The following is a 27546-nucleotide window of genomic DNA, read 5'->3' as shown; positions in this document are numbered from 1 at the left end:
ATGAAAATTAGCAATTAAAAAACAAGAAGAAATTTGTAAGTTTAACATGTTTTGTAAACTTTTGATGGCAATATATACCAAAAGAATTACGATAAGGAAATTTAAACTTAAAAAATATAAAGAATTATTTTTTTATTAATCAAGTTAGTTAACTTTAAAATTTAGATTTATAACTTAAAATTTCGAATTAAAATGTTATGATTTATGATTTATGATCTATAATTTAAAATAATTCACAACTAGAAAATGAATTAATATAGACAGATTTATAGACGGATTTAGTCTTTATTACAGACGGATTTTTGGTTACCGACGGATTTTGTCCTTCTGTAAAAGTTCCGTCGAAAATTATTTACCGACGGAGTTTTACCAGTTACCGACGAATTTTTTCTCTGTAAATTCTCCATCTATTTCCCTGAGACGACGAACTTTTCGACGGATTCTTCGTCTGTAATTACAGACGAATTTTTCGGCAGATTTTCTGTTGGTAATTACAGACAGATTTTTCGGCGGATTTTTTGTCTATAATTACAGACGGATTTTCCGGCAGATTTTTCGTCTGTAATTACAGACGGATTTTCTGACAGATTTTTCGTCTGTAATTACAAACGGATTTTCTGACAGATGTTCTGTCTGTAATTTGAACCTTGGAAAATCATTCCACACTCTGATTACAGACAAAAAATCCGTTTGTAAATCCGTCAGTAAAATAAAATAGTATTTTTTTTAGATTTTCCATTGCAAAATAAACTTATTTTCGTACAAAATAAATACAAATTTAAACAATTTCATATTATCAAGCGAAAAAAAGAAATACTATAAACAAGTCAATATAATTCATTTACGTCATATAATTAAAGAAGTTGAAGCAGAAGTAATCAGTGGCGGATCTAGGGGGCCTAAGGTGGCCATGGTCCCCCCCCAAAATTAAAAAAAAAATAGTAAATAGTAATAATTAATAATATTAAATTTATTTTTATATATAATATTAAAAAAATATAAGTTACAAAATTTTATAAATTAAAATAATTAAAAACTGCACTATGTATTAGATATTTGAATTATTGTTGCTCTTGTTAACAAATAGCCCATTCTAATAATTAATAAAAATGATTCTATTATACTAGCCCAAACCCATACTATTAATTAAAGTAACACTAGTACATTTTTCAAATATTTGTTTCAAACCATCAGAGGCATCAGCGCCACTTTTCTCTCTCTTTTAGTGGTTTCCAAACTTTTGTCTTCTCTTCTCATTCTAATTTTCTTTCCATACCAAAACAAGACATATGAAGAAAAACCATTGAAGAGAAGTGAACAGCAAAATATTAACCATTGAATGCACAACAAAGATTCAAAGAGGTATATTTCAATTTTTTTTAAGTTAATAACAATGTCAAGTATTATTTATATTATTTATTTAAAATAATTAATTTATTTTTTTTATAATGGACAGTGTTCAAAGATTGAAGTGAGGGCAAAACTCAATAGAATTATTTTTGGATGAGACTTGAAACAAAAAAATAATCAGGTAAATCAATAACTTTATTTTTGGTTATTATATATTTGTGTTTCTAAAATTATTTGTTATTGCTCAATAGATTTAATATTTTTTTAAAGAAAATAATATATATACAATTATTTTTGTTTTTTTTAGATAGTTCAAGTTAAGTTAAAAATGTCAAAGATGAAAACAATTCACTCATTTTTCAAGAGAAAAGAGAGAATATATGATGAACAAAATTCAGCTTCAGATTCTTTGAGTAATGTTCAAAATATTATTGAACAACCTGTGACACAACTTGTTGAGCAAGATATTCAACCCCCTGCTTCCAAAATAACAAGGACTGAAATAGATCAAGTTAATATTGATACATTGATGCGTGATCCCGGAAAGCGTCCGCAAATTTGGAATTATCCTATCAATCAACAAGATGAAATCCATAGAGCATACATAAAGTTTGGACCATATCAATTTATTATGGATGAGTACCCTCTTTCTAGTCTAGAAAGTCATCCTCGTCGTTTCAAAGCTCATTGGTTTAAGAGTTTTTCTTGGTTAGAATATTCGCCAGAAGTGGATGCTGCATTTTGTCTTCCATGCTATTTATTTTCTAGAAAATCAAGTCCATTCACATCAGGAGGATTTCGCAATTGGAAAAAAGTGAATAATGGAAAGGATTGTGCATTTTTATCTCATGTGGGTAAATCTCTTAATTCTCCTCATAATATTGCTGTTAAGTCTTGTAAAGATTTGCTTAATCAATTATGTCACATTGACAAAGTATTGGCTAAACAAAGCTCACAACAAGTTTTAAGCAATAGATTGCGTCTTAAAGCCTCTATTGATACTGTCAGATGGTTAACGTTTCAAGCTTGTGCTTTTAGGGGACATGACGAGAGTCATGAGTCTCAGAATCGAGGAAATTTTCTTGAAATGTTAAAATTATTAGCTTCTTACAATAAAGAAGTGGATGCAGTTGTTTTGGATAATGCTCCTCAAAATGCAATATACACATCACCTTCTATTCAAAAGGAAATTCTACATGTTTTTGCTAGAAAGGTGCAAAATGAAATTCGCAATGAGATTGGTAATGCAAAATTTTGTTTGATTGTTGATGAAGCTAGAGATGAATCTAGAAGAGAACAAATGGCACTTGTTGATAGATTTGTTGATAAGCATGGATTTGTCAAAGAAAGGCTAATAGATGTTGTTCATGTCAAAGATACTACTTCTGCTACTCTAAAACAAGAGATTTGTTCTGCATTATCTCATCACAATCTCAACATTCAAAATGTTCGAGGTCAAGGGTATGACGGAACTAGTAATATGCGTGGAGAGTGGAAAGGGTTACAAGCTTTAATTATTCAAGAATGTCCTTATGCATATTATGTTCATTGCTTTGCTCATCAATTACAGCTAGCTCTTGTTGCCACGGCTAAAGAAGTTGTTGATGTTCATGCTTTTTTCCAAAGTTTGAGTAATATTATCAATGTTGTGTGCTCTTCTTGCAAACGCAATGATGAATTACGATCTGCTTATGCAACTGAAATTTCCCATTTAGTTGCAACTAATCAAATTGAAACAGGAAGGGGAGCAAATCAAATTGGCACATTAAAAAGATCAGGAGATACTAGGTGGAGCTCTCACTTCAACTCAATTTGTAGCCTTTTACGTATGTTTGGAGCAACAACTTCAGTTCTGGAAGATTTGGCTACTAATGGATCTACATATTCTCAACGTGGTGATGCTACTTATGCTCTTAAATCTTTATTATCATTTGATTTTGTTTTCATTTTGCATATGATGAAAGAAATCATGGGAATCACTGATAAACTTTGTCAAGCATTGCAACAAAAATCTCAAGACATTTTGAATGCTATGCATCTGGTTTCTAGTACAAAGTCATTGATTCAACAGTTAAGAGATAGTAGTTGGGGAGCACTTTTGGAGAAAGTTGGTTCTTTCTGCAATGATCATGCTATTCAGATACCTGATATGGGTGCTTCTTTTAGTGACATAATTCGGTCTCATCGTAAAAAGGATGTTGTCACTGTTGAACACCACTATCGTGTTGACATTTTTACTAGCGTGATAGATTTTCAATTGAAAGAGCTAAATAGTAGATTTAGTGAGCAAGCAACCGAGCTCCTCATATTGAGTACATCTTTAGATCCTAAAGATGCTTTCAAGTTATTCAGTGTTTGCAACATATGCAATCTTGCAAAGAATTTCTATTCTTTAGATTTTTCTGAGCAAGAAAAGATTCAATTGGATTATGAGTTACAACATTATGAACTTGATGTGGTTAAAGCTCCAGATTTTCAGAATTTGTCTACTCTTGCTGAATTGTGTCAAAAATTGACAGAGACAGGAAAATCAAATATATATCCTTTAATTGATAGATTAATTCGTCTTGTTTTGACTCTTCCTGTGACAACAACAACAACTGAAGGGGCCTTTTCAGCTATGAAGATTATTAAAACAAGGCTTCGAAACAAGATGGAAGATGAATTTTTAGCAGATTGTATGATTGTATATATTGAAAAGGAAATTGCTTCAAAATTCACTTCAGAGATGATAATTGATGATTTTAGTTCCATGAAGCATCGTCGAGCAAGTTTAAAAATATCAAAATCTTAAAGCATGTAGTTGAACATTGACTTTTATATAATATAATTACTTTTTTGATATATATGCTACAAATCATATTTTGTGAATTTTTTGTTATATTTTATATTTAATTGGCCCCCCTCTTATGAAATTTCTGGTTCCGCCACTGGAAGTAATGAATATCATTTACATCATATAATGAATATCATTTACATCATTCCACTCTCATACAACTTCATTCATCAAATTAATCTAATTACTTTATAAAACTAACTTACTCACATGAATTGAAACAATAAAATTAAAAGTATTATCAAATTATGTGTCAGTTGTTGAAGTAGAAGTAATGCACTATCATGCTTTGCAACATTCACAATCCAAGAGGAACTACCCTTCTTCAAAGAAGGGGAATTGGATTTGAACATAGCAGTGAACACAAAGGAACATAGCAGTGAACACAAAGGCTGGATTTGAACAACTTGAATGCTTCCTATCTTGATTATTATTATGCACTTCTTGAAGTACTTGATGACAAGTCATCTTAGCCTAGTTTCACTAGTCTTTTTCTTTTGTTTTCACTTGAATTATGCACTTTCTTGAGGTCTAAGCAAGCCAATTTGGGTAGATTTTCATGCTTCCTTTGATTGAATTAATCATAGATGAATTAATGCAATTTCATGAGGTTTTATGCTATATTTGATACATATTGTGAAAGAATGAATATCCCATAATTTTAAGCATAGCTTTGATGTGTTTGGTTGATTAATGATAGGTGAAGAAAGCTTGGAGAAAGGTTGAAGCAAGAAGGAATGGCTAGGAGTAAAGAGAGGACAATGGAATAAGTAAAATTGAACGAGGAAGCAAAACGCTGGACCTAAAGTTAACCTCAAACTTTTGCACAAACTTTTGGGTGAAAAGTTAGCCCCAACGTTAGACCCCTAACTTTTGGGCTAACGTTGGAACTTGAAAATCACTCCCTGGGCACCAAAAGTTTGCGCCAACGTTAGACCCCTAACTTTTGGGCTAACGTTGGCGCCATAAGTGCACAAGGTAAAGCCAACGTTGGAGCAAAAGTTAGACCCCTAACTTTGGCACCAACGTTGGTATCAGCAGATTATGGTAGCTGATATGAAAAGTTGGAGCAAAAGTTAGACCTCTAACTTTTGCTCAAACTTTTACTCCAACTTTTGCAAAACTCCAACCCGGTTCAATTGGTTCACTTTGGTTCCTCTCCAAACTCCAAGAGCAATCAATCAAGGCCTCTTTCAACCCAATTCCACCAAGAGCAAAGGCCCAACTCAAGGCTTGAAGATCATTTGAAGGAAGTGTATAAATAGGATAGAATTCAAGTTATTCGGGGAGCTCTTCTTTTTAGTTTTCCTTTTAGTTTTGCTTAGTAGTTTTCGGAGAGCTTTTGGTATTGGGTAATCTTTAATTTCTTAGTTTCGGGGAAGGAGAATTCAATTCCCTTCCTCTTAGTTTTATTGTTTTCAATCTCAATTACTTTGTCTTGGATCTTGGGTTGGAGAATTGAAGAAATTCTGTTTCAATCTCATCCTTGGATCTCTCTGTTTCTTTACTGCATAATTGAGTTTAAATTTCTGTTAATTGCTCTTCATCTACTTTCTTTGCAATTTACAATTTCTTTGCAAGTGTTCTTGTTGGATCTGGGAAGGCATTGAGATCTAGACTCGGTTATCTAGTCTCTTGGGTCCTGAGATCTGAATTTCCAATTTCCAATTCTCTGTTTATTGCTTTTCATGTTCATTTACTCTTCTGCTTCAGATCCGATTCAATACCAATCCCCTTTTACTCTTCTGTTTAATGCAATTTATTTTGCCTTGTTTAATTGCTGCAAATCCAATTCCCAATTCCCTTTACATTTCAAGTCATTTACATTTCTTGCAATTTAAGATTCCGCAATTTACATTTCTTGCATTCTAAGTTTCTGCAATTTATATTACTTGTTCTTTAAGATTTAGCAATTTAATTATTGCACTCTTTAATTTCATGCAATTTACACATTCCCTTTACTTTCCATGCAATTTAAATTCTGCAAATCACAAATCACTCAACCAAATCTTGATTCGCTTGACTAAATCAACCACTAAACTAAAATTGCTCAATCCTTCAATCCCTGTGGGATCGACCTCACTCCCGTGAGTTTTTATTACTTGATGCGACCCGGTGCACTTGCCGGTGACTTTTGTGTCGGATCGTTTTTCGCACGTCAAGTTTTTGGCGCCGTTGTCGGGGATTGAAATAGATTGACAATGATTAAGTGAAGTGGAGATCTAGATCAAGCATTTTTTTTCTTTTCTGTTTCTTTAACTTTTGACTAACACGCTAACTGTTTGAATTTTTGCCTAAGCTAACTAATATTTCACTTCATCCATGGATTAAAGTGTTATTGCTTTTCTGATATTATGTGATTCTTGTGTTTTGCTTGTATGTCAGATACAAGAAGAAAGATCCCTACCTTTCATGAAACTGACGAAAGAATCCTCCAAAGGCTAAGAAGAGAAGCAAGAGAAAAAAATGTTGCTGGAGAGGAAGAATCAGATGAAGAATATCATGAATTGGAGGAACACTCAACAAATCCAACAAATCCACCAGTGAGATTGGCCAACAACAATGGTCAACCCCAGAGGAGAGTCTTGGCTTCATATACATTTGCTAATCCAAGGCATTGTGGGAGTAGCATCCTTACCCCAAATGTCGATGCAAATAACTTTGAATTGAAGCCCCAACTCATCACCTTGGTGCAGAACAACTGTTCTTATGGAGGAGGCCCCTTGGAAGATCCAAACCAGCACCTATCCACCTTCCTGAGGATTTGTAACACTGTCAAAACCAATGGTGTGCCTCCTGACAGCTACAAGCTATTGCTATTCCCATTTTCTCTCAGAGACAATGCCACTCAATGGTTGGAATCATTTCCAAGAGACAGCATCAACAATTGGGATGATTTGGTAACCAAGTTCCTTGCCAAATTTTACCCACCTCAAAGGATCATAAGGTTGAAGACTGAGGTACAAACATTTACACAAATGGAGTCTGAACCCATCCATGAGGCTTGAGAGAGATACAAGGCTCTAATCAGGAAATGTCCTCCTGAAATGTTCACCGAGTGGGATAAGCTGCAGAATTTCTATGAGGGCTTAACATTGAAATCCCAGGAAGCTTTGGATCATTCAGCTGGAGGTTCTTTGCAACTCATAAAAACTGCAGAGGAAGCTCAAAATCTCATCGATATGGTGGCCAACAACCAATACTTCTTCGCTCATCAAAGAAACCGCCAACCATCACAAAGGAGAGGAGTAATGGAGCTAGAAGGAGTTGACACCCTCCTAGCTCAAAACAAGATAATGCAGGAGCAGATTCAACAACAATTTGAGCAGATGGCTAAAAAGATTGATAGCCTACAAGTTGCAGCAGTGAATACAAGCCAACCATCAACCAAATGGGGGCAAAATGAAGAAAACCAAGAAGATCAGCAGCAGGAACAACCTCAATATGTGCATAACCAAAGCTCCGGCCAAAATAAAGTCTATGGTGACATCTACAATCCATCCTGGAAGAACCATCCAAACATAAGATGGGGAGATAACCACACTCAAAATCAGCAACCATGGCAACGAAATTCAAACCAAAACAACTCAAGAAACAACCAAAATCACAACCAGCAAAACACTAACCCCAATCCATATAGAAAACCCCAAAACAACCACTCAAATTCTAGCTACTGTCCACCCAATAACCAAACCACTAACCAAAACACCCACCATCAACCTTCAACACCCCACAACCAGCCACAAAGATCACAAGACACTCAAAGGATCTCCAACTTGGAGACATTGATAGAAAAGATGATGAAGCACCAAGAGACAATGATGGAAAAACTCATGAAAAATCAAGAGATGGCAAGACAAGATCAAGAAGCAGCAAGAAAAGATCAAGCCACAACAAGCAAAAACCAAGAAGCTTCAATCAAAAATCTCGAGAGGCATATGGAACAAATGGCTAAACAAATTACAGATGCATCCCCAAGTGCCACTCAAGACCACCCAAGGGATAAAGGAAAAGCTACAAAGTGGGAGGAGTGTAAAGCAATCATAGTGGAAAGTGAGAAGAAAACCATCAATCAGGAATAACACAACAGAGAAGTTCCACAAGAAGAGACAGAAGAGAGAAGTGAAGAGGATCAGAAAATCAAGAATGCAAAAAGCTCAAAGAGAGATAAGGACATTCTTGAAACACAACTACAAGAGAAGAAGGAAAGGGTGAAGCCACATATCTCCAAACTTCCATACCCTCAGAGGTTCAAAAAAGAGAATGAGAATAAGCAATACTCAAAGTTCCTGGACATATTCAAGACCCTCAGCATCAATATTCCTTTCTTAGAAGCACTTGAACAGATGCCAGTGTATGCCAAATTTATGAAGGAAGTGCTGACAAAGAAAAAGTCCCTAAAAGAAGGACAAATTGTTGAGATGACAAAGGAATGTAGTGCTATTCTCCAAAGAGAGTTACCAGAGAAGAAAGATGATCCTGGGAGTTTTTATATACCTTGCACTATAGGAGACATAACAATTGAAAAGTCATTCTGTGACCTTGGTGCAAGCATAAACTTGATGCCTTTGTCTCTAATGAGGAAACTTCGAATTTGTGAGCTGAAATCCACACGAATACTCCTTCAAATGGCTGACAAATCCATCCAGCAAGCAGTTGGAGTTGTAGAGAATGTGCTGGTAAAAGTGGGAAAATTTCTTCTCCCAGCTGATTTTGTCATTCTGGATATGGAGGAGGACCCTAACACCCCCATCATCCTAGGGAGGCCTTTTCTTGCTACGGGCAGAGCACTGATAGATGTTGAAAAAGGGGAATTGTTGCTGAGAGTGCATGATGAGCACCTAGCATTCCATGTGTTTAAAACCCCACATGAGCCCACTCAAGAAGAAGAGTGTACGGAGGATAAGGCCAGAGATCAAAGCTTGAAGGAGGTAGTCAATGAGTTAGCTCCAAGACTTCCAAATCCATGCTTGAAAGAAGTAGAGATGGTGCAACAGACCAAAGAAATCAAGGAGGAACTAGATCCAAAACTTCCAGATGAGAAATTCAACATCTCAGATAAGGAACCACCAAGGCAGGGAGTATCTTTTGAGAAAGAAAAGAAGAAGAGGCCAAGAGGGTGGAGAAACAAGAAGATCCCTACTGAAGGCTTTTCACCAGGGGATAAAGTAGTGTTATACACCCAACCAATGAAGGTGTCCCCACAATCATCCGAATACTACACTGTAAACCGGGTCCTTTCACTTGAACACCTAGAGATCATCAAAAAGGAGACCGGAAGGAAGTTCACAGTAAGAGGAGAAAAGCTGAGGCACTATGATCTTCAACCCCCATGATCTAAGTGGATTGATGTCAAGCTAATGACAAAAAAGAAGCGCTTGTTGGGAGGCAACCCAACCTGAGGTAGTTCACTTTTCATAGCTATTTCAATAAAAGGGTTAATTAGACTTATCTATATTGTAAGGAGCTAAGTTTGGTGTTGCACACCAAAATAAATTAAGAGAGAATGAAAGATTCTAAGTTTGGTGTTTCACCAAATTCTCATTTAAAAGCACATTCTCACCTTCTGCATACATGGATGCTAGCTCCGAGTAATCAGATAAACTAATTAACCAATTGTTTACTTTTTAGTTTTTCTAGTTTTTATTGTCTTTAACAAAGATAGGAGGATTTCACATATAGTTATTTTGATGCATGAGGAAGGTGGCAAGGAACTAAGTTTGGTGTTCACACACCAAAGTAAGTTCAAAAGCCTACAAGAAAATTCTGCACACTAACAAGTTACCTAAGGGCTTGAGAAACAAGCAACTTCCATGAACTTTATAGGAATTCAATCACTCTCTTGGAAGGGTTACATACCATCAGCTGGGAGTAAGAAGAAGAAGCCACCAAGAGGTTGTATTGTCACTTAATTTTATCAGCATTTAACTGTTCTAATTTGGAAGTTTGAGTGTTACCATTGCAACAGTAACTATTAGTTCAGTCATTTTGCATCTTGAGTGTTCTAGTTGAAATAAGTATGTGATGAGCGGATAATTTATACACTTTTTGGCATTGTTTTTAGTATGTTTTTGGTAGTTTTAGTTGAGTTTTTAGTATATTTTTATTAGTTTTTAGTTAAAATTCACTTTTCTGGACTTTACTATAAGTTTGTGTGTTTTTCTGTGATTTCAGGTATTTTCTGGCTGAAATTGAAGGTTCTGAGCAAAAATCTGATTCAGAGACTGAAAAGGACTGCAGATGCTGTTGGATTCTGACCTCCCTGCACTCGAAGTGGATTTTCTGGAGCTACAGAAGCCCAATTGGCGCGCTCTCAACGGCGTTGGAAAGTAGACATCCTGGGCTTTCCAGCAATATATGATAGTCCATACTTTGCTCAAGATTTGATGGCCCAAACCGGCGTTCAAAGTCACCTCAAGAAATTCCAGCGTTAAACGCCGGAACTGGCACCTAAATGGGAGTTAAACGCCCAAACTGGCATAAAAGCTGGCGTTTAACTCCAAGAAGAGTCTCTACACGAAATTGCTTCATTGCTCAGCCCAAGCACACACCAAGTGGGCCCGGAAGTGGATTTTTATGTCATTTACTCATCTTTGTACACCCTAGGCTACTAGTTTCTTATAAATAGGACCTCTTACTATTGTATTTTCATCTGGGAATCTTTGGACATCTAGTTCTTAGATCATTTGGGAGGCTGGCCATTCGGCCATGCCTAGACCTTGTTCTTATGTATTTTCAACGGTGGAGTTTCTACACACCATAGATTAAGGTGTGGAGCTCTGCTGTACCTCGAGTATTAATGCAATTACTATTGTTCTTCCATTCAATTCCGCTTGTTCTTGTTCCAAGATATCACTTGTTCTTCAACTTGATGAATGTGATGATCCGTGACACTCATCATCATTCTCACTTATGAACAAGGTGACTGACAACCACTCTTGTTCTACAAGCAACCAAGGCTCTAGTGAATATCTCTTGGATTCCTGACTGCACGATGCATGGTTGATCGCCTGACAACCGAGTGCTCACCTGACAAACGAGCCAACCATTCCGTGAGATCAGAGTCTTCGTGGTATAGGCGAGAACTGATGGCAGCATTCAAGAGAATCCGGAAGGTCTAACCTTGTCTGTGGTATTCTGAGTAGGATTCAATGACTGGATGACTGTGACGTGCTTCAAACTCCTAGCAGGCGGGGCGTTAGTGACAGACGCAAAAGTATCGATGGATATTATTCCGGCCTGACCGAGAACCGACAGCTGAATTTCGCTATGCTGTGACAGAGCATATGCAATCGCTTTCACTGAGAGGATGGGAGGTAGCCATTGACAACGGTGAAACCTTACACGAGCTTGCCATGGAAAGGAGTAAGAAGGATTGGATGAAGACAGTAGGAAAGCAGAGAGACGGAAGGGAAGGCATCTTCATGCACTTATCTGAAGTTCCTACCAATGATATACATAAGTATCTCTATCTTTATCTTTTATGTTATTTTCGTTCATCACCATATACATTTGAGTCTGCCTGACTAAGATTTGCAAGATGACCATAGCTTGCTTCATACTAACAATCTCCGTGGGATCGACCCTTACTCACGTAAGGTATTACTTGGACGACCCAGTGCACTTGCTGGTTAGTTGTGCGAAGTTGTGTAATGCCATGGGATTGAACTACCAAGTTTTTTGGGGTTCATGACCGGGGATTATGAGAGTTGTGAAAAGTATTGTTCACAATTTCGCGCACCAAGTTTTTGGCGCCGTTGCCGGGGATTGTTCAAGTTTAGAGCAAGCTTTTTGTCCGGTAACATCAGTGCCAAATTTCTGATCCGGCAACAAGCACCAAGTTTTTGGCGCCGTTGCCGGGGATTGTTCAGTTTGGACAACTGACGGTTCATCTTGTTGCTTAGATTAGGTATTTTTTTTTCGAAATTCTTGAAGATGAATTCTAGAGTTTCATGATGATTTGTTGACATCTGGCTGGCTGAGAAGCCATGTCTAATTTCATTGGACCGAGGTTTCAACTTATCATCACAAGAGCTTGTTGATTTTTATCAATCTTGCTTTTGGAGCAGTGATCTGCTAAGGCTTGGCTGGCCTTTGGCCATGTCTAGTGTTTTGGACCGAAGCTTTCTTTGAAAGCTTGGCTGGCTGTGAAGCCATGTCTAATTCCTTGACCGGAGTCTTAGACTAACATTGCACTGATTCCTGGAATTCTCATTAAGAATTTTGATATCTTTTTCCACTTAATTTTCGAAAAACACAAAAAAATCAAAAAAAATTTTCATAAAAACCAAAAATATGTTATGTTCCTTGTTGAGACACTAGTCTCATCTTAAGTTTGGTGTCAATTGTATACATTCATTCATGTATCTTAAGGATCTTCAAATAATTCTTGATGATTTCTTACTCTGATCTTTGAATTCTTTTGGCTTGAGTGTTTATGTGTCTCATATAGTGTCAGTAGTATACAAACTGCTAAGTTTGGTGTCTTGCATGCATTGTTATTTCATTCTTGTTGCATTTTGATTATTAAAAATCCAAAAATATTTTTAATTTGTGTCTTTTCAAGTCAATAATACAAAGAATTGAAGATTCAGAACATGCTGCAGAGGAATTATACAGAAAAAGCTGGGCGTTCAAAACGCCCAGTGAAGAAGACAGACTGGCGTTTAAACGCCAGCCAGGGTACCTGGTTGGGCGTTTAACGCCCAAAAAGGGATCATTTTGGGCGTTTAACGCCAGGATGGCAAAGGGGGAAGATTTTGTTTTTTCAAATCAATTTTTTTTCAAGTTTTCAAAGTTTTTCAAAACCAAATCTTTTTCAAATCATATCTTTTCAATCAAATGTTTTCAAAATCAATTCCTTTCCTTTTTCAAAGATACTTACTAACAATTAATGATTTGATTGAACATCTCAAATATGTTACCTTTTCTGTTGAGGAAGGTTTAATGTTTGAATCATATCTTTTCTTGTTAGACAAGTCATTGATTTTCAAAATCAAATCTTTTAAAAATTGTTTTCAAAACATATCTTTTAAAATTGTTTTCAAATCAAATCTTTTCAATCATATCTCTTTAATCACATCTTTTTCAAAAACAAGTTTTCAATCAAATCTTTTTAACTTCTAATTTCAAAATTTTTTCAAAAAATCACTTGATTTCTTTTCCACTTTCAATTTTCGAAAATTATCAATCAATTTTTAAAAAAATGTTTTTGACATCTTTCTAATTAATTTTCGAAAATTCTCTTCCCTCCTTCTCACATCCTTCTATTTATGGAGTACTACTCCTTCTTAATGCACAATTCGAACTCTATCTAATCAAGTTCGAATTCTTATACCTTCTTTCTTCTATTTTTTCTTTTCCTCTGACACCTCAAGGAATCTCTATACTGTGACATAGAGGATTCCACATCTTCTTGTTCTCTTCTCTTTCATATGAGCAGGAGCAGAGACAAAGGCATTCTTGTTGAAGCGGACCCTGAACCTGAAAGAACCTTGAAGAGAAAGCTAAGAGAAGCCAAAGCACAACTCTCTTTAGAGGACCTGACCGAATTCTTCAAAGAAGAAGAACACATGGCAGCCGAAAACAACAACAATGCCAACAATGCAAGGAAGGTGCTGGGTGACTTTACTGCACCTACTCCCGACTTCTATGGGAGAAGCATCTCTATCCCTGCCATTGGAGCAAACAACTTTGAGCTGAAGCCTCAATTAGTTTCTCTAATGCAACAGAATTGCAAATTCCATGGACTTCCAATGGAAGATCCTCATCAGTTCTTAGCTGAGTTCTTGCAAATCTGTGACACAGTCAAGACTAATGGGGTTGACCCTGAGGTCTACAGACTGATGCTATTCCCTTTTGCTGTAAGAGACAGAGCTAGAATATGGTTGGACTCACAACCTAAAGATAGCCTGGACTCTTGGGAAAAGCTAGTCAATGCCTTCTTGGCAAAGTTCTTTCCACCTCAAAAATGGAGTAAGCTTAGAGTGGAAGTCCAAACCTTCAGACAGAAGGATGGAGAATCCCTCTATGAAGCTTGGGAAAGATACAAACAATTAATCAGAAAATGTCCCTCAGACATGCTTTCTGAATGGAGCATCATAGGTATTTTCTATGATGGTCTCTCTGAACTATCCAAGATGTCTTTGGATAGCTCTGCTGGAGGATCTCTTCATCTGAAGAAGATGCCTACAGAGGCTCAAGAGCTCATTGAAATGGTTGCAAATAACCAATTCATGTACACTTCTGAAAGGAATCCTGTGAACAATGGGACTAGTCAGAAGAAAGGAGTTCTTGAGATTGATGCTCTGAATGCCATTCTGGCTCAGAGTAAGATATTGACTCAACAAGTCAATCTGATTTCTCAGAGTCTGTCTGGAATGCAAAATGCACCAAGCAGTACTAAGGATGCTTCATCTGAAGAAGAAGCCTATGATCCTGAGAACCCTTCAATGGAAGAGGTGAATTACCTAGGAGAACCCTATGGAAACACCTATAATTCTTCATGGAGAAATCATCCAAATTTCTCATGGAAGAATCAAGAAAGACCTCAACAAGGTTTCAATAACAATAATGGAGGAAGAAACAGGTTTAGCAATGGCAAGCCTTTTCCATCATCTTCACAGCAACAGACAGAGAGTTCTAAGCAGAATACCTCTGACTTAGCAACAATGGTCTCTGATCTAATCAAAACCACTCAAAGTTTCATGACTGAAACAAGGTCCTCCATTAGGAATTTGGAGGCACAAGTGGGACAGCTGAGCAAGAAAGTTACTGAACTCCCTCCTAGTACTCTCCCAAGTAATACAGAAGAAAATCCAAAAGGAGAGTGCAAAGCCATAACCATGGCCGAATATGGAGAGGAAAGAAAGGAGGTGGACGCCACTGAGGAAGACCTCAATGGGCGTGCACCAACCTCCTCTGAGTTCCCCAATGAGGAACCATGGAAATCTGAGGCTCAAAATGAGACCATAGAGATCCCATTGGACTTACTTCTGCCTTTCATGAGCTCTGATGAGTATTCATCCTCTGAAGAGGATGAATATGTCACTGAAGAGCAAGTTGCTAAATACCTTGGAGCAACCATGAAGCTAAATGACAAGTTATTTGGAAATGAGACTTGGGAGGATGAACCTCCTTTGCTCACCAAAGAACTGAATGACTTGTCTAGGCAGAAATTACCTCAAAAGAGACAAGATCCTGGGAAGTTTTCCATACCTTGTACCATAGGCACCATGACCTTCAAGAAGGCCCTGTGTGACTTAGGGTCAAGTGTAAACCTCATGCCTCTCTCTGTAATGGAGAAGCTAGGGATCTTTGAGGTGCAAGCTGCAAAAATCTCACTAGAGATGGCAGACAACTCAAGAAAACAAGCTCATGGACTTGTAGAGGATGTTCTGGTAAAAGTTAAAGACCATTACATCCCTACTAATTTCATAGTCCTAGAGACTGGGAAGTGCATGGATGAATCCATCATCCTTGGCAGACCCTTCCTAGCCACAGCAAAGGCTGTGATTGATGTTGATAGAGGTGAACTGATCATTCAAGTGAATGAAAAATCCTTGGTGTTTAAGGCTCAAGGATATCCCTCTGTCGCCATGGAGAAGAAGCATGAAGAGCTTCTCTCAAATCAGAGACAAACAGAGCCCCCACAGTCAAACTCTAAGTTTGGTGTTGGGAGGCCACAACCAAACTCTAAGTTTGGTGTTGAACCCCCACATTCAAACTCTAAGTTTGGTGTTGGGAGGTTCCCACATTGCTCTGAATATCTGTGAGGCTCCATGAGAGTCCTCTGTCAAGCTAATGACATTAAAGAAGCGCTTGTTGGGAGGCAACCCAATGTTTTATAATTAACTATTTCCTTTTTGTTATTTTATCTTTTTTGTAGGTTGATGATCATGAGAAGTCACAAAATCAATGAAAAAAGTAAAAACAAAATGAAAAACAGGAAGAAAAACAGCACACCCTGGAGGAAGATGTTGCTGGCGTTCAAACGCCAGTAAGCCTAGCAGTTGGGCGTTTAACGCCCAGTCTGGCACCATTCTGGGCGTTTAACGCCAGAAAGAGGCACCAGACTGGCGTTAAACGCCAGAAAAGGGCAAGAACCTGGCGTTAAATGCCAGGAATGGGCATCAGCCCGGCGTTTAACGCCAGAAATGGCTCAAAACGTGGATTTTGATGCCATTTGGTGCAGGGATGACTTTTCCTTGACACCACAGGATCTGTGGACCCCACAGGACCCCCACCTACCCCACCACCACTCTCTCTCTTCTTCTCCCTTTCACCAATCACCTCAATACCTCTTCCCCAAAAAAACCCCTCACCTATCATATCCCATCTTTCTCTTCACCACTCACATCCATCCTTCACAAAACCCCACCAACCTCACCCTTCAAATTCAAACCACTTTCCCTCCCAAACCCACCCATTATGGCCGAACTCCATCTCCCCTCTCTCCTATAAATACCCTTCTTCATTCCTTCATTTTCACACAACCTAAACACCACTTCTCCCCTTCTTTGGCCGAATACAAAGCCATCCCCTTCTCCCTCATTTCTTCTTCTTCTACTCTCTTCTTTCTTCTTTTGCTCGAGGACGAGCAAACATTTTAAGTTTGGTGTGGTGAAAGCATTGCTTTTTGTTTTTCCATAACCATTTATGGCATCCAAGGCCGGAGAAACCTCTAGAAAGAGGAAAGGAAAGGCAAAAGCTTCCACCTCCGAGTCATGGGAGATGGATAGATTCATCTCAAGGGTGCATCAAGACCACTTCTATGAAGTTGTGGCCTTGAAGAAGGTGATCCCCGAGGTCCCCTTTTCACTCAAAAGGGGTGAATATCCGGAGATCCGCCATGAGATCCGAAGAAGAGGTTGGGAAGTGCTTACCAACCCCATTCAACAAGTCGGAATCTTGATGGTTCAAGAATTCTATGCCAATGCATGGATCACCAAGAACCATGATCAAAGTGTGAACCCGAATCCAAAGAATTATCTTACTATGGTTCGGGGGAAATACTTGGATTTCAGTCCGGAAAGTGTAAGGGTAGCGTTCAACTTGCCTATGATGCAAGGAGATGAACATCCTTACACAAGAAGGGTCAACTTTGATCAAAGGTTGGACCAAGTCCTCACAATCATATGTGAAGAGGGCGCACAATGGAAGAGAGATTCAAGAGGCAAGCCGGTTCAATTGAGAAGGCATGACCTCAAACCCATGGCTAGAGGATGGTTGGAGTTCATTCAACGCTCAATCATTCCCACTAGCAACCGGTCCGAAGTTACTCTAGACCGGGCCATCATGATTCATAGCATCATGATTGGAGAAGAAGTGGAAGTTCATGAGGTTATAGCCCAAGAGCTTTATAAGGTGGCGGACAAGTCTTCCACCTTGGCAAGGCTAGCCTTTCCTCATCTCATTTGTCACCTCTGTTATTCAGTTGGAGTTGACATAGAAGGAGACACCCCCATTGATGAGGACAAGCCCATCACCAAGAAAAGGATGGAGCACACAAGAGACCCCTCTCATCATGAGACCCCTGAGATACCTCAAGGGATGCACTTTCCTCCACAAAACTATTGGGAGCAACTGAACACCTCCCTAGGAGAATTGAGTTCCAACATGGGACAACTAAGGGTGGAGCATCAAGAACACTCTATCATCCTTCATGAAATTAGAGAAGACCAAAGAATCATGAGGGAGGAGCAACAAAGACAAGGAAGAGACATTGAGGAGCTCAAGCACTCCATAGGATCTTCAAGAGGAAGAAAGAGCCGCCATCACTAAGGTGGACCCGTTCTTTAATTTCCTTGTTCTTTATTCTTCTGTTTTTCGAATTTTATGCTTATGTTTATCCATGTTTGTGTCTTGTGATCATTAGTGTCTTAGTGTCTATGCCTTAAAGTTATGAATGTCCTATGAATCCATCACCTTTCTTGAATAAAAACGTGCTTAATTGAGAAAAAAGGAAAGAATTGCATGAATTTTGAATTTTATAATAGTTTAATTATTTTGATGTGGTGACAATACTCTTGTTCTCTGAATGTATGCTTAAACAGTGCATATGTATCTTGAATTTGTGGTTCATGAAGGTTGGCTCTTGAAAGAATGATGAAAAAGGAGACATGTTACTGAGGATCTGAAAAATCATTAAAAATGATTCTTGAAGCAAGAAAAAGCAGTGAATACAAAAAAAAAACCGAAAAAAAAAGAGAAAGAGAAAAAAAGAAAGAAAAAGAAAGAATAAAGTTGTGATCCAAGGCAAAAAGAGTGTGCTTAAGAACCCTGGACACCTCTAATTGGGGACTTTAGCAAAGCTGAGTCACAATCTAAAAAGGTTCACCCAATTATGTGTCTGTGGCATGTATGTATCCGGTGGTAATACTGGAAGACAGAGTGCTTTGGGCCACGGCCAAGACTCATAAAGTAGCTGTGTTCAAGAATCATCATACTTAACTAGGAGAATCAATAACACTATCTGGATTCTGAGTTCCTAAAGAAGCCAACCATTCTGAATTTCAAAGGATAGAGTGAGATGCCAAAACTATTCAGAGGCAAAAAGCTAAAAGTCCCGCTCATCTAATTAATACTGATCTTCATAGATGTTGTTGGGATTCATTGCATATTCTCTTCTTTTTATCTTATTTGATTTTCAGTTGCTTGAGGACAAGCAACAATTTAAGTTTGGTGTTGTGATGAGCGGATAATTTATACACTTTTTGGCATTGTTTTTAGTATGTTTTTGGTAGTTTTAGTTGAGTTTTTAGTATATTTTTATTAGTTTTTAGTTAAAATTCACTTTTCTGGACTTTACTATGAGTTTGTGTGTTTTTCTGTGATTTCAGGTATTTTCTGGCTGAAATTGAAGGTTCTGAGCAAAAATCTGATTCAGAGACTGAAAAGGACTGCAGATGCTGTTGGATTCTGACCTCCCTGCACTCGAAGTGGATTTTCTGGAGCTACAGAAGCCCAATTGGCGCGCTCTCAATGGCGTTGGAAAGTAGACATCCGGGGCTTTCCAGCAATATATGATAGTCCATACTTTGCCCAAGATTTGATGGCCCAAACCGGCGTTCAAAGTCACCTCAAGAAATTCCAGCGTTAAACGCCGGAACTGGCACCTAAATGGGAGTTAAACGCCCAAACTGGCATAAAAGCTGGCGTTTAACTCCAAGAAGAGTCTCTACACGAAATTGCTTCATTGCTCAGCCCAAGCACACACCAAGTGGGCCCGGAAGTGGATTTTTATGTCATTTACTCATCTCTGTACACCCTAGGCTACTAGTTTCTTATAAATAGGACCTTTTACTATTGTATTTTCATCTGGGAATCTTTGGACATCTAGTTCTTAGATCATTTGGGAGGCTGGCCATTCGGCCATGCCTAGACCTTGTTCTTATGTATTTTCAACGGTGGAGTTTCTACACACCATAGATTAAGGTGTGGAGCTCTGCTGTACCTCGAGTATTAATGCAATTACTATTGTTCTTCCATTCAATTCCGCTTGTTCTTGTTCCAAGATATCACTTGTTCTTCAACTTGATGAATGTGATGATCCGTGACACTCATCATCATTCTCACTTATGAACAAGGTGACTGACAACCACTCTTGTTCTACAAGCAACCAAGGCTCTAGTGAATATCTCTTGGATTCCTGACTGCACGATGCATGGTTGATCGCCTGACAACCGAGTGCTCGCCTGACAAACGAGCCAACCATTCCGTGAGATCAGAGTCTTCGTGGTATAGGCGAGAACTGATGGCAGCATTCAAGAGAATCCGGAAGGTCTAACCTTGTCTGTGGTATTCTGAGTAGGATTCAATGACTGGATGACTGTGACGTGCTTCAAACTCCTAGCAGGCGGGGCGTTAGTGACAGACGCAAAAGTATCGATGGATATTATTCCGGCCTGACCGAGAATCGACAGCTGAATTCCGCTATGCTGTGACAGAGCATATGCAATCGCTTTCACTGAGAGGATGGGAGGTAGCCATTGACAACGGTGAAACCCTACACGAGCTTGCCATGGAAAGGAGTAAGAAGGATTGGATGAAGACAGTAGGAAAGCAGAGAGACGGAAGGGAAGGCATCTTCATGCGCTTATCTGAAGTTCCTACCAATGATATATATAAGTATCTCTATCTTTATCTTTTATGTTATTTTCGTTCATCACCATATACATTTGAGTCTGCCTGACTAAGATTTGCAAGATGACCATAGCTTGCTTCATACTAACAATCTCCGTGGGATCGACCCTTACTCACGTAAGGTATTACTTGGACGACCCAGTGCACTTGCTGGTTAGTTGTGCGAAGTTGTGTAATGCCATGGGATTGAACTACCAAGTTTTTTGGGGTTCATGACCAGGGATTATGAGAGTTGTGAAAAGTATTGTTCACAATTTCGCGCACCAGTATGCTAGTTTAAGTATGTGCTTGTGTGTTTACTTTCACTTAACAAAAAGCATGCTTTGTCCCCTGCATTTTCAATTCAATAAAAGAAATGTTTGAATGTGAAGTGAGATAGTCCTCTGTTAGACAGAAGTACAATAAAAGTAAGTGGTGGTATGTATGTGTGATTGTATGATAGCTCACTTTTAGTGAATAAGAGAACTAGGATGTCTCCTTCTAAGTAGAAAGTGGCCTACTGTCTATGAATCTCAATCAAATAAAAGTCCTTGGTTGGAAAGAAAAACAAAAAGAAAGAAAAAAAAGGAGAAAAAGAAATAGCCAAAGAGTGGCAGTAGAACAAAAGAAAACAAAAAGAAGAAAAGCTGGACACCAATAGCTTGAACCTTAGAATATATGCCTGTGGTGTCTTTGTATTAGGATCTGCTTGGATTATTAAGCTCTTTGGAGTGCATCAACACTCGGTGACTTGGGTTAACTAACCCGGGATCATCAGCTGAAAGTCCACTATCAAGAGCAACCTAACTACAAGGCATTTAGTAGCCCAAAGAGGTGCTGGGCATCAATGTTCTAAGAAGGAATGTGAGCCAAGTGTCTATAGTGAATAATGTGTCAAGTATAAAGAAAAGGAAATGAACTTGCTACACATGACACTCAAATAAAGCTTATGAACAAAATAATAGCCAAGGATAAAGAAATAATGAGAGGTCATAGCAGTATGTTACTTGAAGCTTGAAGGAGACTTTCTAAGCCTAAGAGTCAATAAGAAGTGAGTGTTTGCATATCCACACAAAACCCCATGAACTACCAATAATACTCTGCTAGCATGAACATCCTCTTCCATTTCATTCTTTCTTCTTAATAATTCATTTCTTGCTTGGGGACAAGCAAGCTTTAAGTTTGGTGTTGTGATGACAAGTCATCTTAGCCTAGTTTCACTAGTCTTTTTCTTTTGTTTTCACTTGAATTATGCACTTTCTTGAGGTCTAAGCAAGCCAATTTGGGTAAATTTTCATGCTTCCTTTGATTGAATTAACCATAGATGAATTAATGCAATTTCATGAGGTTTTATGCTATATTTGATACATATTGTGAAAGAATGAATATCCCATAATTTTAAGCATAGCTTTGATGTGTTTGGTTGATTAATGATAGGTGAAGAAAGCTTGGAGAAAGGTTGAAGCAAGAAGGAATGGCTAGGAGTAAAGAGAGGACAATGGAATAAGTAAAATTGAACCAGGAAGCAAAAAGCTGGACCTAAAGTTAACCTCAAACTTTTGCACAAACTTTTGGGTAAAAAGTTAGCCCCAACGTTAGACCCCTAACTTTTGGGCTAACGTTGGAACTTGAAAATCACTCCCTGGGCACCAAAAGTTTGCGCCAACGTTAGACCCCTAACTTTTGGGCTAACGTTGGCACATGGAAAATACAAAGGGGGAGCAAAAGTTTACGCCAACGTTAGACCCCTAACTTTTGGGCTAACGTTGGCGCCATAAGTGCACAAGGTAAAGCCAACGTTGGAGCAAAAGTTAGACCCCTAACTTTGGCACCAACGTTGGTATCAGCAGATTATGGTAGCTGATATGAAAAGTTGGAGCAAAAGTTAGACCCCTAACTTTTGCTCAAACTTTTACTCCAACTTTTGCAAAACTCCAACCCGGTTCAATTGGTTCACTTTGGTTCCTCTCCAAACTCCAAGAGCAATCAATCAAGGCCTCTTTCAACCCAATTCCACCAAGAGCAAAGGCCCAACTCAAGGCTTGAAGATCATTTGAAGGAAGTGTATAAATAGGATAGAATTCAAGTTATTCGGGGAGCTCTTCTTTTTAGTTTTCCTTTTAGTTTTGCTTAGTAGTTTTCGGAGAGCTTTTGGTATTGGGTAATCTTTAATTTCTTAGTTTCGGGGAAGGAGAATTCAATTCCCTTCCTCTTAGTTTTATTGTTTTCAATCTCAATTACTTTGTCTTGGATCTTGGGTTGGAGAATTGAAGAAATTCTGTTTCAATCTCATCCTTGGATCTCTCTGTTTCTTTACTGCATAATTGAGTTTAAATTTCTGTTAATTGCTCTTCATCTACTTTCTTTGCAATTTACAATTTCTTTGCAAGTGTTCTTGTTGGATCTGGGAAGGCATTGAGATCTAGACTCGGTTATCTAGTCTCTTGGGTCCTGAGATCTGAATTTCCAATTTCCAATTCTCTGTTTATTGCTTTTCATGTTCATTTACTCTTCTGCTTCAGATCCGATTCAATACCAATCCCCTTTTACTCTTCTGTTTAATGCAATTTATTTTGCCTTGTTTAATTGCTGCAAATCCAATTCCCAATTCCCTTTACATTTCAAGTCATTTACATTTCTTGCAATTTAAGATTCCGCAATTTACATTTCTTGCATTCTAAGTTTCTGCAATTTATATTACTTGTTCTTTAAGATTTAGCAATTTAATTCTTGCACTCTTTAATTTCATGCAATTTACACATTCCCTTTACTTTCCATGCAATTTAAATTCTGCAAATCACAAATCACTCAACCAAATCTTGATTCGCTTGACTAAATCAACCACTAAACTAAAATTGCTCAATCCTTCAATCCCTGTGGGATCGACCTCACTCCCGTGAGTTTTTATTACTTGATGCGATCCGGTGCACTTGCCGGTGACTTTTGTGTCGGATCGTTTTCCGCACGTCAATACTCAACTTGAATGCTTCGTCCATAAACATGAGCCAGCTTTGCTTAAGCATAACCCGCCCCAAACAAAGCAACTGCCTCTGCCCCACACTCCAATTCTCTCCATTATCTACCACTGATAGGTCAAGAACAAGAGCATTATTCCCATTAGTGCAAATGTAAAATGATGAATTTCAAGCAGTTCAAGCAAAATGGTTTTCACAAAAAAATGTACATAAAGAGTCAAACTTTTCAGGCTTAGCAGACACTGCCTCTTTTAGTTGACACCTTTCCAAACTCTACAACACTATAGAAACTTAGTTTAACATGAATTTTAGGCCACATAAGGATAGAACCAAACCAGAAATAAAGGTGTGTCTATGTGTGTTTTACCTTCTGGTGGACGAAATTGTGATCACTTGTTATTTGTTTATAAAGGATGTATACTCTTATGGCACTGTTTATTTTCTTCACAACTCCGTTCAACTAACCAGCAAGTGTACTGGATCGTCCAAGTAATAACCTTACGTGAGTAAGGGTCGAATCCACAGAGATTGTTGGTATGAAGCAAGCTATGGTCACCTTGTAGATCTCAGTCAGACGGATTTAAACATGATATTTAATTAGATTCCAATAAAATAGAAAATAAATAATAAAAAGGAAAGAAATACTTATGTAGATTCATTGGTAGGAATTTTAGATAAGCGGAATGGAGATGCTGTAGAGCTCTCGGACGCCTGCTCTCCTATTCCTTCTACTCAATCCTTCTTACTCCTTTCCATGGCAAGCTTTGTATAGGGGTTCACCATCAGCTGTGGCTACTTTCAATCCTCTCGGGGAAATATCCTATGCGGCTGTCACTCGCACAGCTAACCAGTCTGGAGGCATCACCCATGGCTGATGGCTACATCCCATCCTCGCAGTGAAAGCTAATGCTCACGCACTCTGTCACAGTACGGCCAATCACCGGTTGGTTCCCTCCCCTACTGGAATAGAGTCCCTCTTTTGCGTCTGTCACCAACGCCCAGCAGGTTACAAGTTTGAAGCACGTCACAGTCATTCATTACCGGAATCCTACTCGGAATACCACAGACAAGGTGAGACTTTCCGGATTCCCAGGATCCTACTCGGAACACCACAGACAAGGTTGGACTTTTCGGATCCTCATAAATGCCGCCATCCATCTAGCTTATACCACGAAGATTCTGTTGGTGAATCTAAGAGATACACATTCAAGCTTCTTTGCATGTAGAACGGAAGTGGTTGTCAATCACGCGCGTTCATACGTGAGAATAATAATGAGGGTTATCTAACTCATCACATTCATCATGTTCTTGAGTACGAATGAATATCTTGGAATAAGAATAAGAGAGATTTGAATAAAAGAAGATAGAATTTCATTAATACTTGAGGTACAGCAGAGCTCCACACCCTTAATCTATGGTGTGCAGAAACTCCACCGTTGAAAATACATAAGCAAAAGAGGTTCAGGCATGGCCGAATGGCCAGCCCTCTCCATGATCAAGTGACCGAATGAATAAAGAGTTTAAAGTGGTCAAAAGATGTCTAATACAATAGATAAGTGTCCTATATATACTAGACTAGCTACTAGGGTTTACATGAGTAAGTAATTGATGCATAAATTCACTTCCGGGGCCCACTTGGTGTGTGCTTGGGCTGAGCTTGATCAATCCACGAGCTAAGGCATTTCTTGGCGTTGAACTTTGAGTTATGACGTGTTTTGGGCGTTCAACTCCGGATCATGACGTTTTTCTGGCGTTTAACTCCAGACAGCAGCATGAACTTGGCGTTTAACGCCAAGTTACGTCGTCAATCTTCGAATAAAGCATGGACTATTATATATTGCTGGAAAGCCATGGATGTCTACTTTCCAACGCCGTTGAGAGCGTGCCAATTGGAGTTCTGTAGCTCCAGAAAATCCATTTCGAGTGCAGGGAGGTCAGATTCCAACAGCATTAGCAGTCCTTTTGTCAGCCTTCTTCAGAGTTTTGCTCAAATCCCTCAATTTCAGTCAGAATTTACCTGAAATCACAGAAAAACACACAAACTCATAGTAAAGTCCAGAAATGTGAATTTAACATAAAAACTAAGGAAAACATCCCTAAAAGTAGCTTGAACTTACTAAAAACTATGTAAAAACTATGCCAAAAAGCGTATAAATTATCCGCTCATCACCTTCCATATATCTTCATCTGTGTACTGTCTAGTTGGATCAATATTACTTCTGACAGTTCCTTTGAAAAGGACAGGCTCCTGAGGAATGATACCAAAGCGAGATCTAAGATCATGAAGCAATAATTATTTTGCCTCCTGAAGGTTCAACCAGCCTGAAGAAAACTTGAATAAGAGTTGATTTTCCACTTCCAGTTCGGCCTACAACACCAATCTTTTCTCCTCCATAAATGCTTAAGGTAATGCCCTTGAGAACTAGAGGAGTATTCGGACAATATCGGACATGTTTTCCAAAAGTTCAGTCATCACAAAAAAGTATTTTATTTTCAAAAGACAAAAAAGAATCACTTGCCAGGAACAAGGTTATGAAGTGATTCAACTAAAATAGGAGCTGTTGTGTTTCAGTTAAAAGCAATTAACCCCAAAATGGACGATGGAAGCTCTGGTATAGATTGAAGCCTCTCGCAATTACTCAAGTTGAGGTATTTCAGCCGTGATAGATGCTTAATGCTTTCGGGCAAGCTTCTCACACTGTTGTGACACATTGATAAGTCCTTCAATGATGAAAGCATGCTTATATTGTCTGGCAGCAGAGAAAGGTTGGAACAGTAATCCAGTTTCAGCCGTTCAAGCGGAGCTGATAACACCAATGTCTGTGCTGTGGTTAAGCTGTGTCAACGAGAACTCTCTGAGACCAATACAGCTATAGAAGGAGAGTGTCTTAAGAGATTGATGATGAATGTTGTGCTGGAAACTTCTTAGTTCATTACAATCATTTAGAAAGAGATAACCCAGCCTTTGAGAAGATAAAATAGATTAAGGAACTTACTGCAGACTCTTGCAGTTGGAAACATTTACTTCTTCAAGATTTGGGGCCTTGGAGAAATCTGGGAGCTCGACTAGGTGCGATGAATAATCAAGATCTACTAGCTTCAGATTTACAAGATTCTGAAGAAGAATTAAAATAAATGCATGAGCCCAATCTTTTTAAAATGATATACATATGTTTAAGCAAAACAGAAGTTGCACTGCAAACCTGGACACCTTCCCAAAGCTTCTGCCTCCTCATGTGTCCTCTTCCAGTCAAGATTCCCAAACCCTAGTCACATAGCCCTTCACATCAAACCTTCGAACCAGAAAAAATCTAATTAGACCCTATAAAAGTACCAACTCTATAGCTCTAAGCAAACCTATTCCTAATACTAAGATTTATATAGTAAAATATTAAAACACAAGATCAATTATACAAATTTATAAGGAAACTAATTTAAATTCATGGAAAATGGAACATGACTGTGTAATCAAATAATGATGGCCTAAAGACAGAAGTTAAACTTGAACACCAACTAGCCAGAACACCTATCATAATTGCAAGAATCTATATCCTAGAATGTTGTACGGATGAAACTAAGGAATAAAACAGACCTCGTGAAGTGTAGGGGCATCATTGGTTCCATCTCCTGTGACGGCAACAACTTCACCTCCTTTACGTAGAGCTTGCACAAGCAAAAGCTTGTCATTAGGAGTAAGTATCCCACACTCCAAAGCTATTGCCCTTGCTGTTTGAAGGTTGTCTCCGGTAACCATGCGTACCTGTGAGTTCATACTTCATTGTGTAAGATGTTTGTTTCCTTTTATTACATTTTGGAGTAACACTAACACTAATGCTGGGATAAAGTATGAAACCATGTCCCAACAGACTCACTAGTTAATTTCTCGTGTTAGCTACTATCTAAACATGAAGATATTAAATTGAGCCTTGATTAATCAATATGAAAACTATACGCATCAAACTTTAAAATGATATATTACCTTGACACCAGCTTTAGTGCATAGTTCCACTGCTTCTTTGACACCAGGGCGACAAAGATCCTAAAGATACAGAATAGTTTTAGCTTAGATGAAAGATAGGCCGAGTTAATTTGATATCATAAGGACCAGGTACAACATTCAAATAATAAAAAATATTTCGAAGTGCATCCAGAATAATATAAAAAATAAATCAAATCTCGTAATACATTTACGTTATACGCATCCCCAGAGCCTTGAGCTTTTAAAACAATACTTATGAATATTTAATTTATCGGACACAATCA

General features: G+C 38.3%; 1 protein-coding gene, 1 non-coding gene and 1 pseudogene across 2 annotated transcripts; 1 reads left to right on the top strand and 2 right to left on the bottom strand.

Annotated features, from left to right (window-relative positions):
• The first annotated feature begins 1678 nt into the window (after positions 1-1678).
• LOC130965757 (uncharacterized) lies at positions 1679-22870 on the top strand. Its single transcript, XM_057890517.1, has 5 exons — positions 1679-2825; positions 2874-4121; positions 6572-6973; positions 8519-9260; positions 22831-22870. Exons 1-5 carry the CDS (start codon positions 1679-1681, stop codon positions 22868-22870), a joined length of 3579 nt encoding a protein of 1192 aa, XP_057746500.1.
• LOC130971312 (small nucleolar RNA R71) lies at positions 14164-14271 on the bottom strand. The gene has a single exon (XR_009082537.1). It is a non-coding gene; the product is annotated as a small nucleolar RNA R71 (small nucleolar RNA).
• Positions 22871-22876: 6 nt separating the features above from the next.
• Positions 22877-26519, bottom strand: LOC130965756 (ABC transporter C family MRP4-like; annotated as a pseudogene).
• Between the last annotated feature and the right edge of the window lie 1027 nt (positions 26520-27546).

Source organism: Arachis stenosperma, chromosome 3 (assembly GCF_014773155.1).
Source record: "Arachis stenosperma cultivar V10309 chromosome 3, arast.V10309.gnm1.PFL2, whole genome shotgun sequence".
NCBI classification, from domain to species: domain Eukaryota; kingdom Viridiplantae; phylum Streptophyta; class Magnoliopsida; order Fabales; family Fabaceae; genus Arachis; species Arachis stenosperma.
Note: the sequence above shows the minus strand (reverse complement) of the source record. Positions and strands in the feature narration are given on the sequence as shown.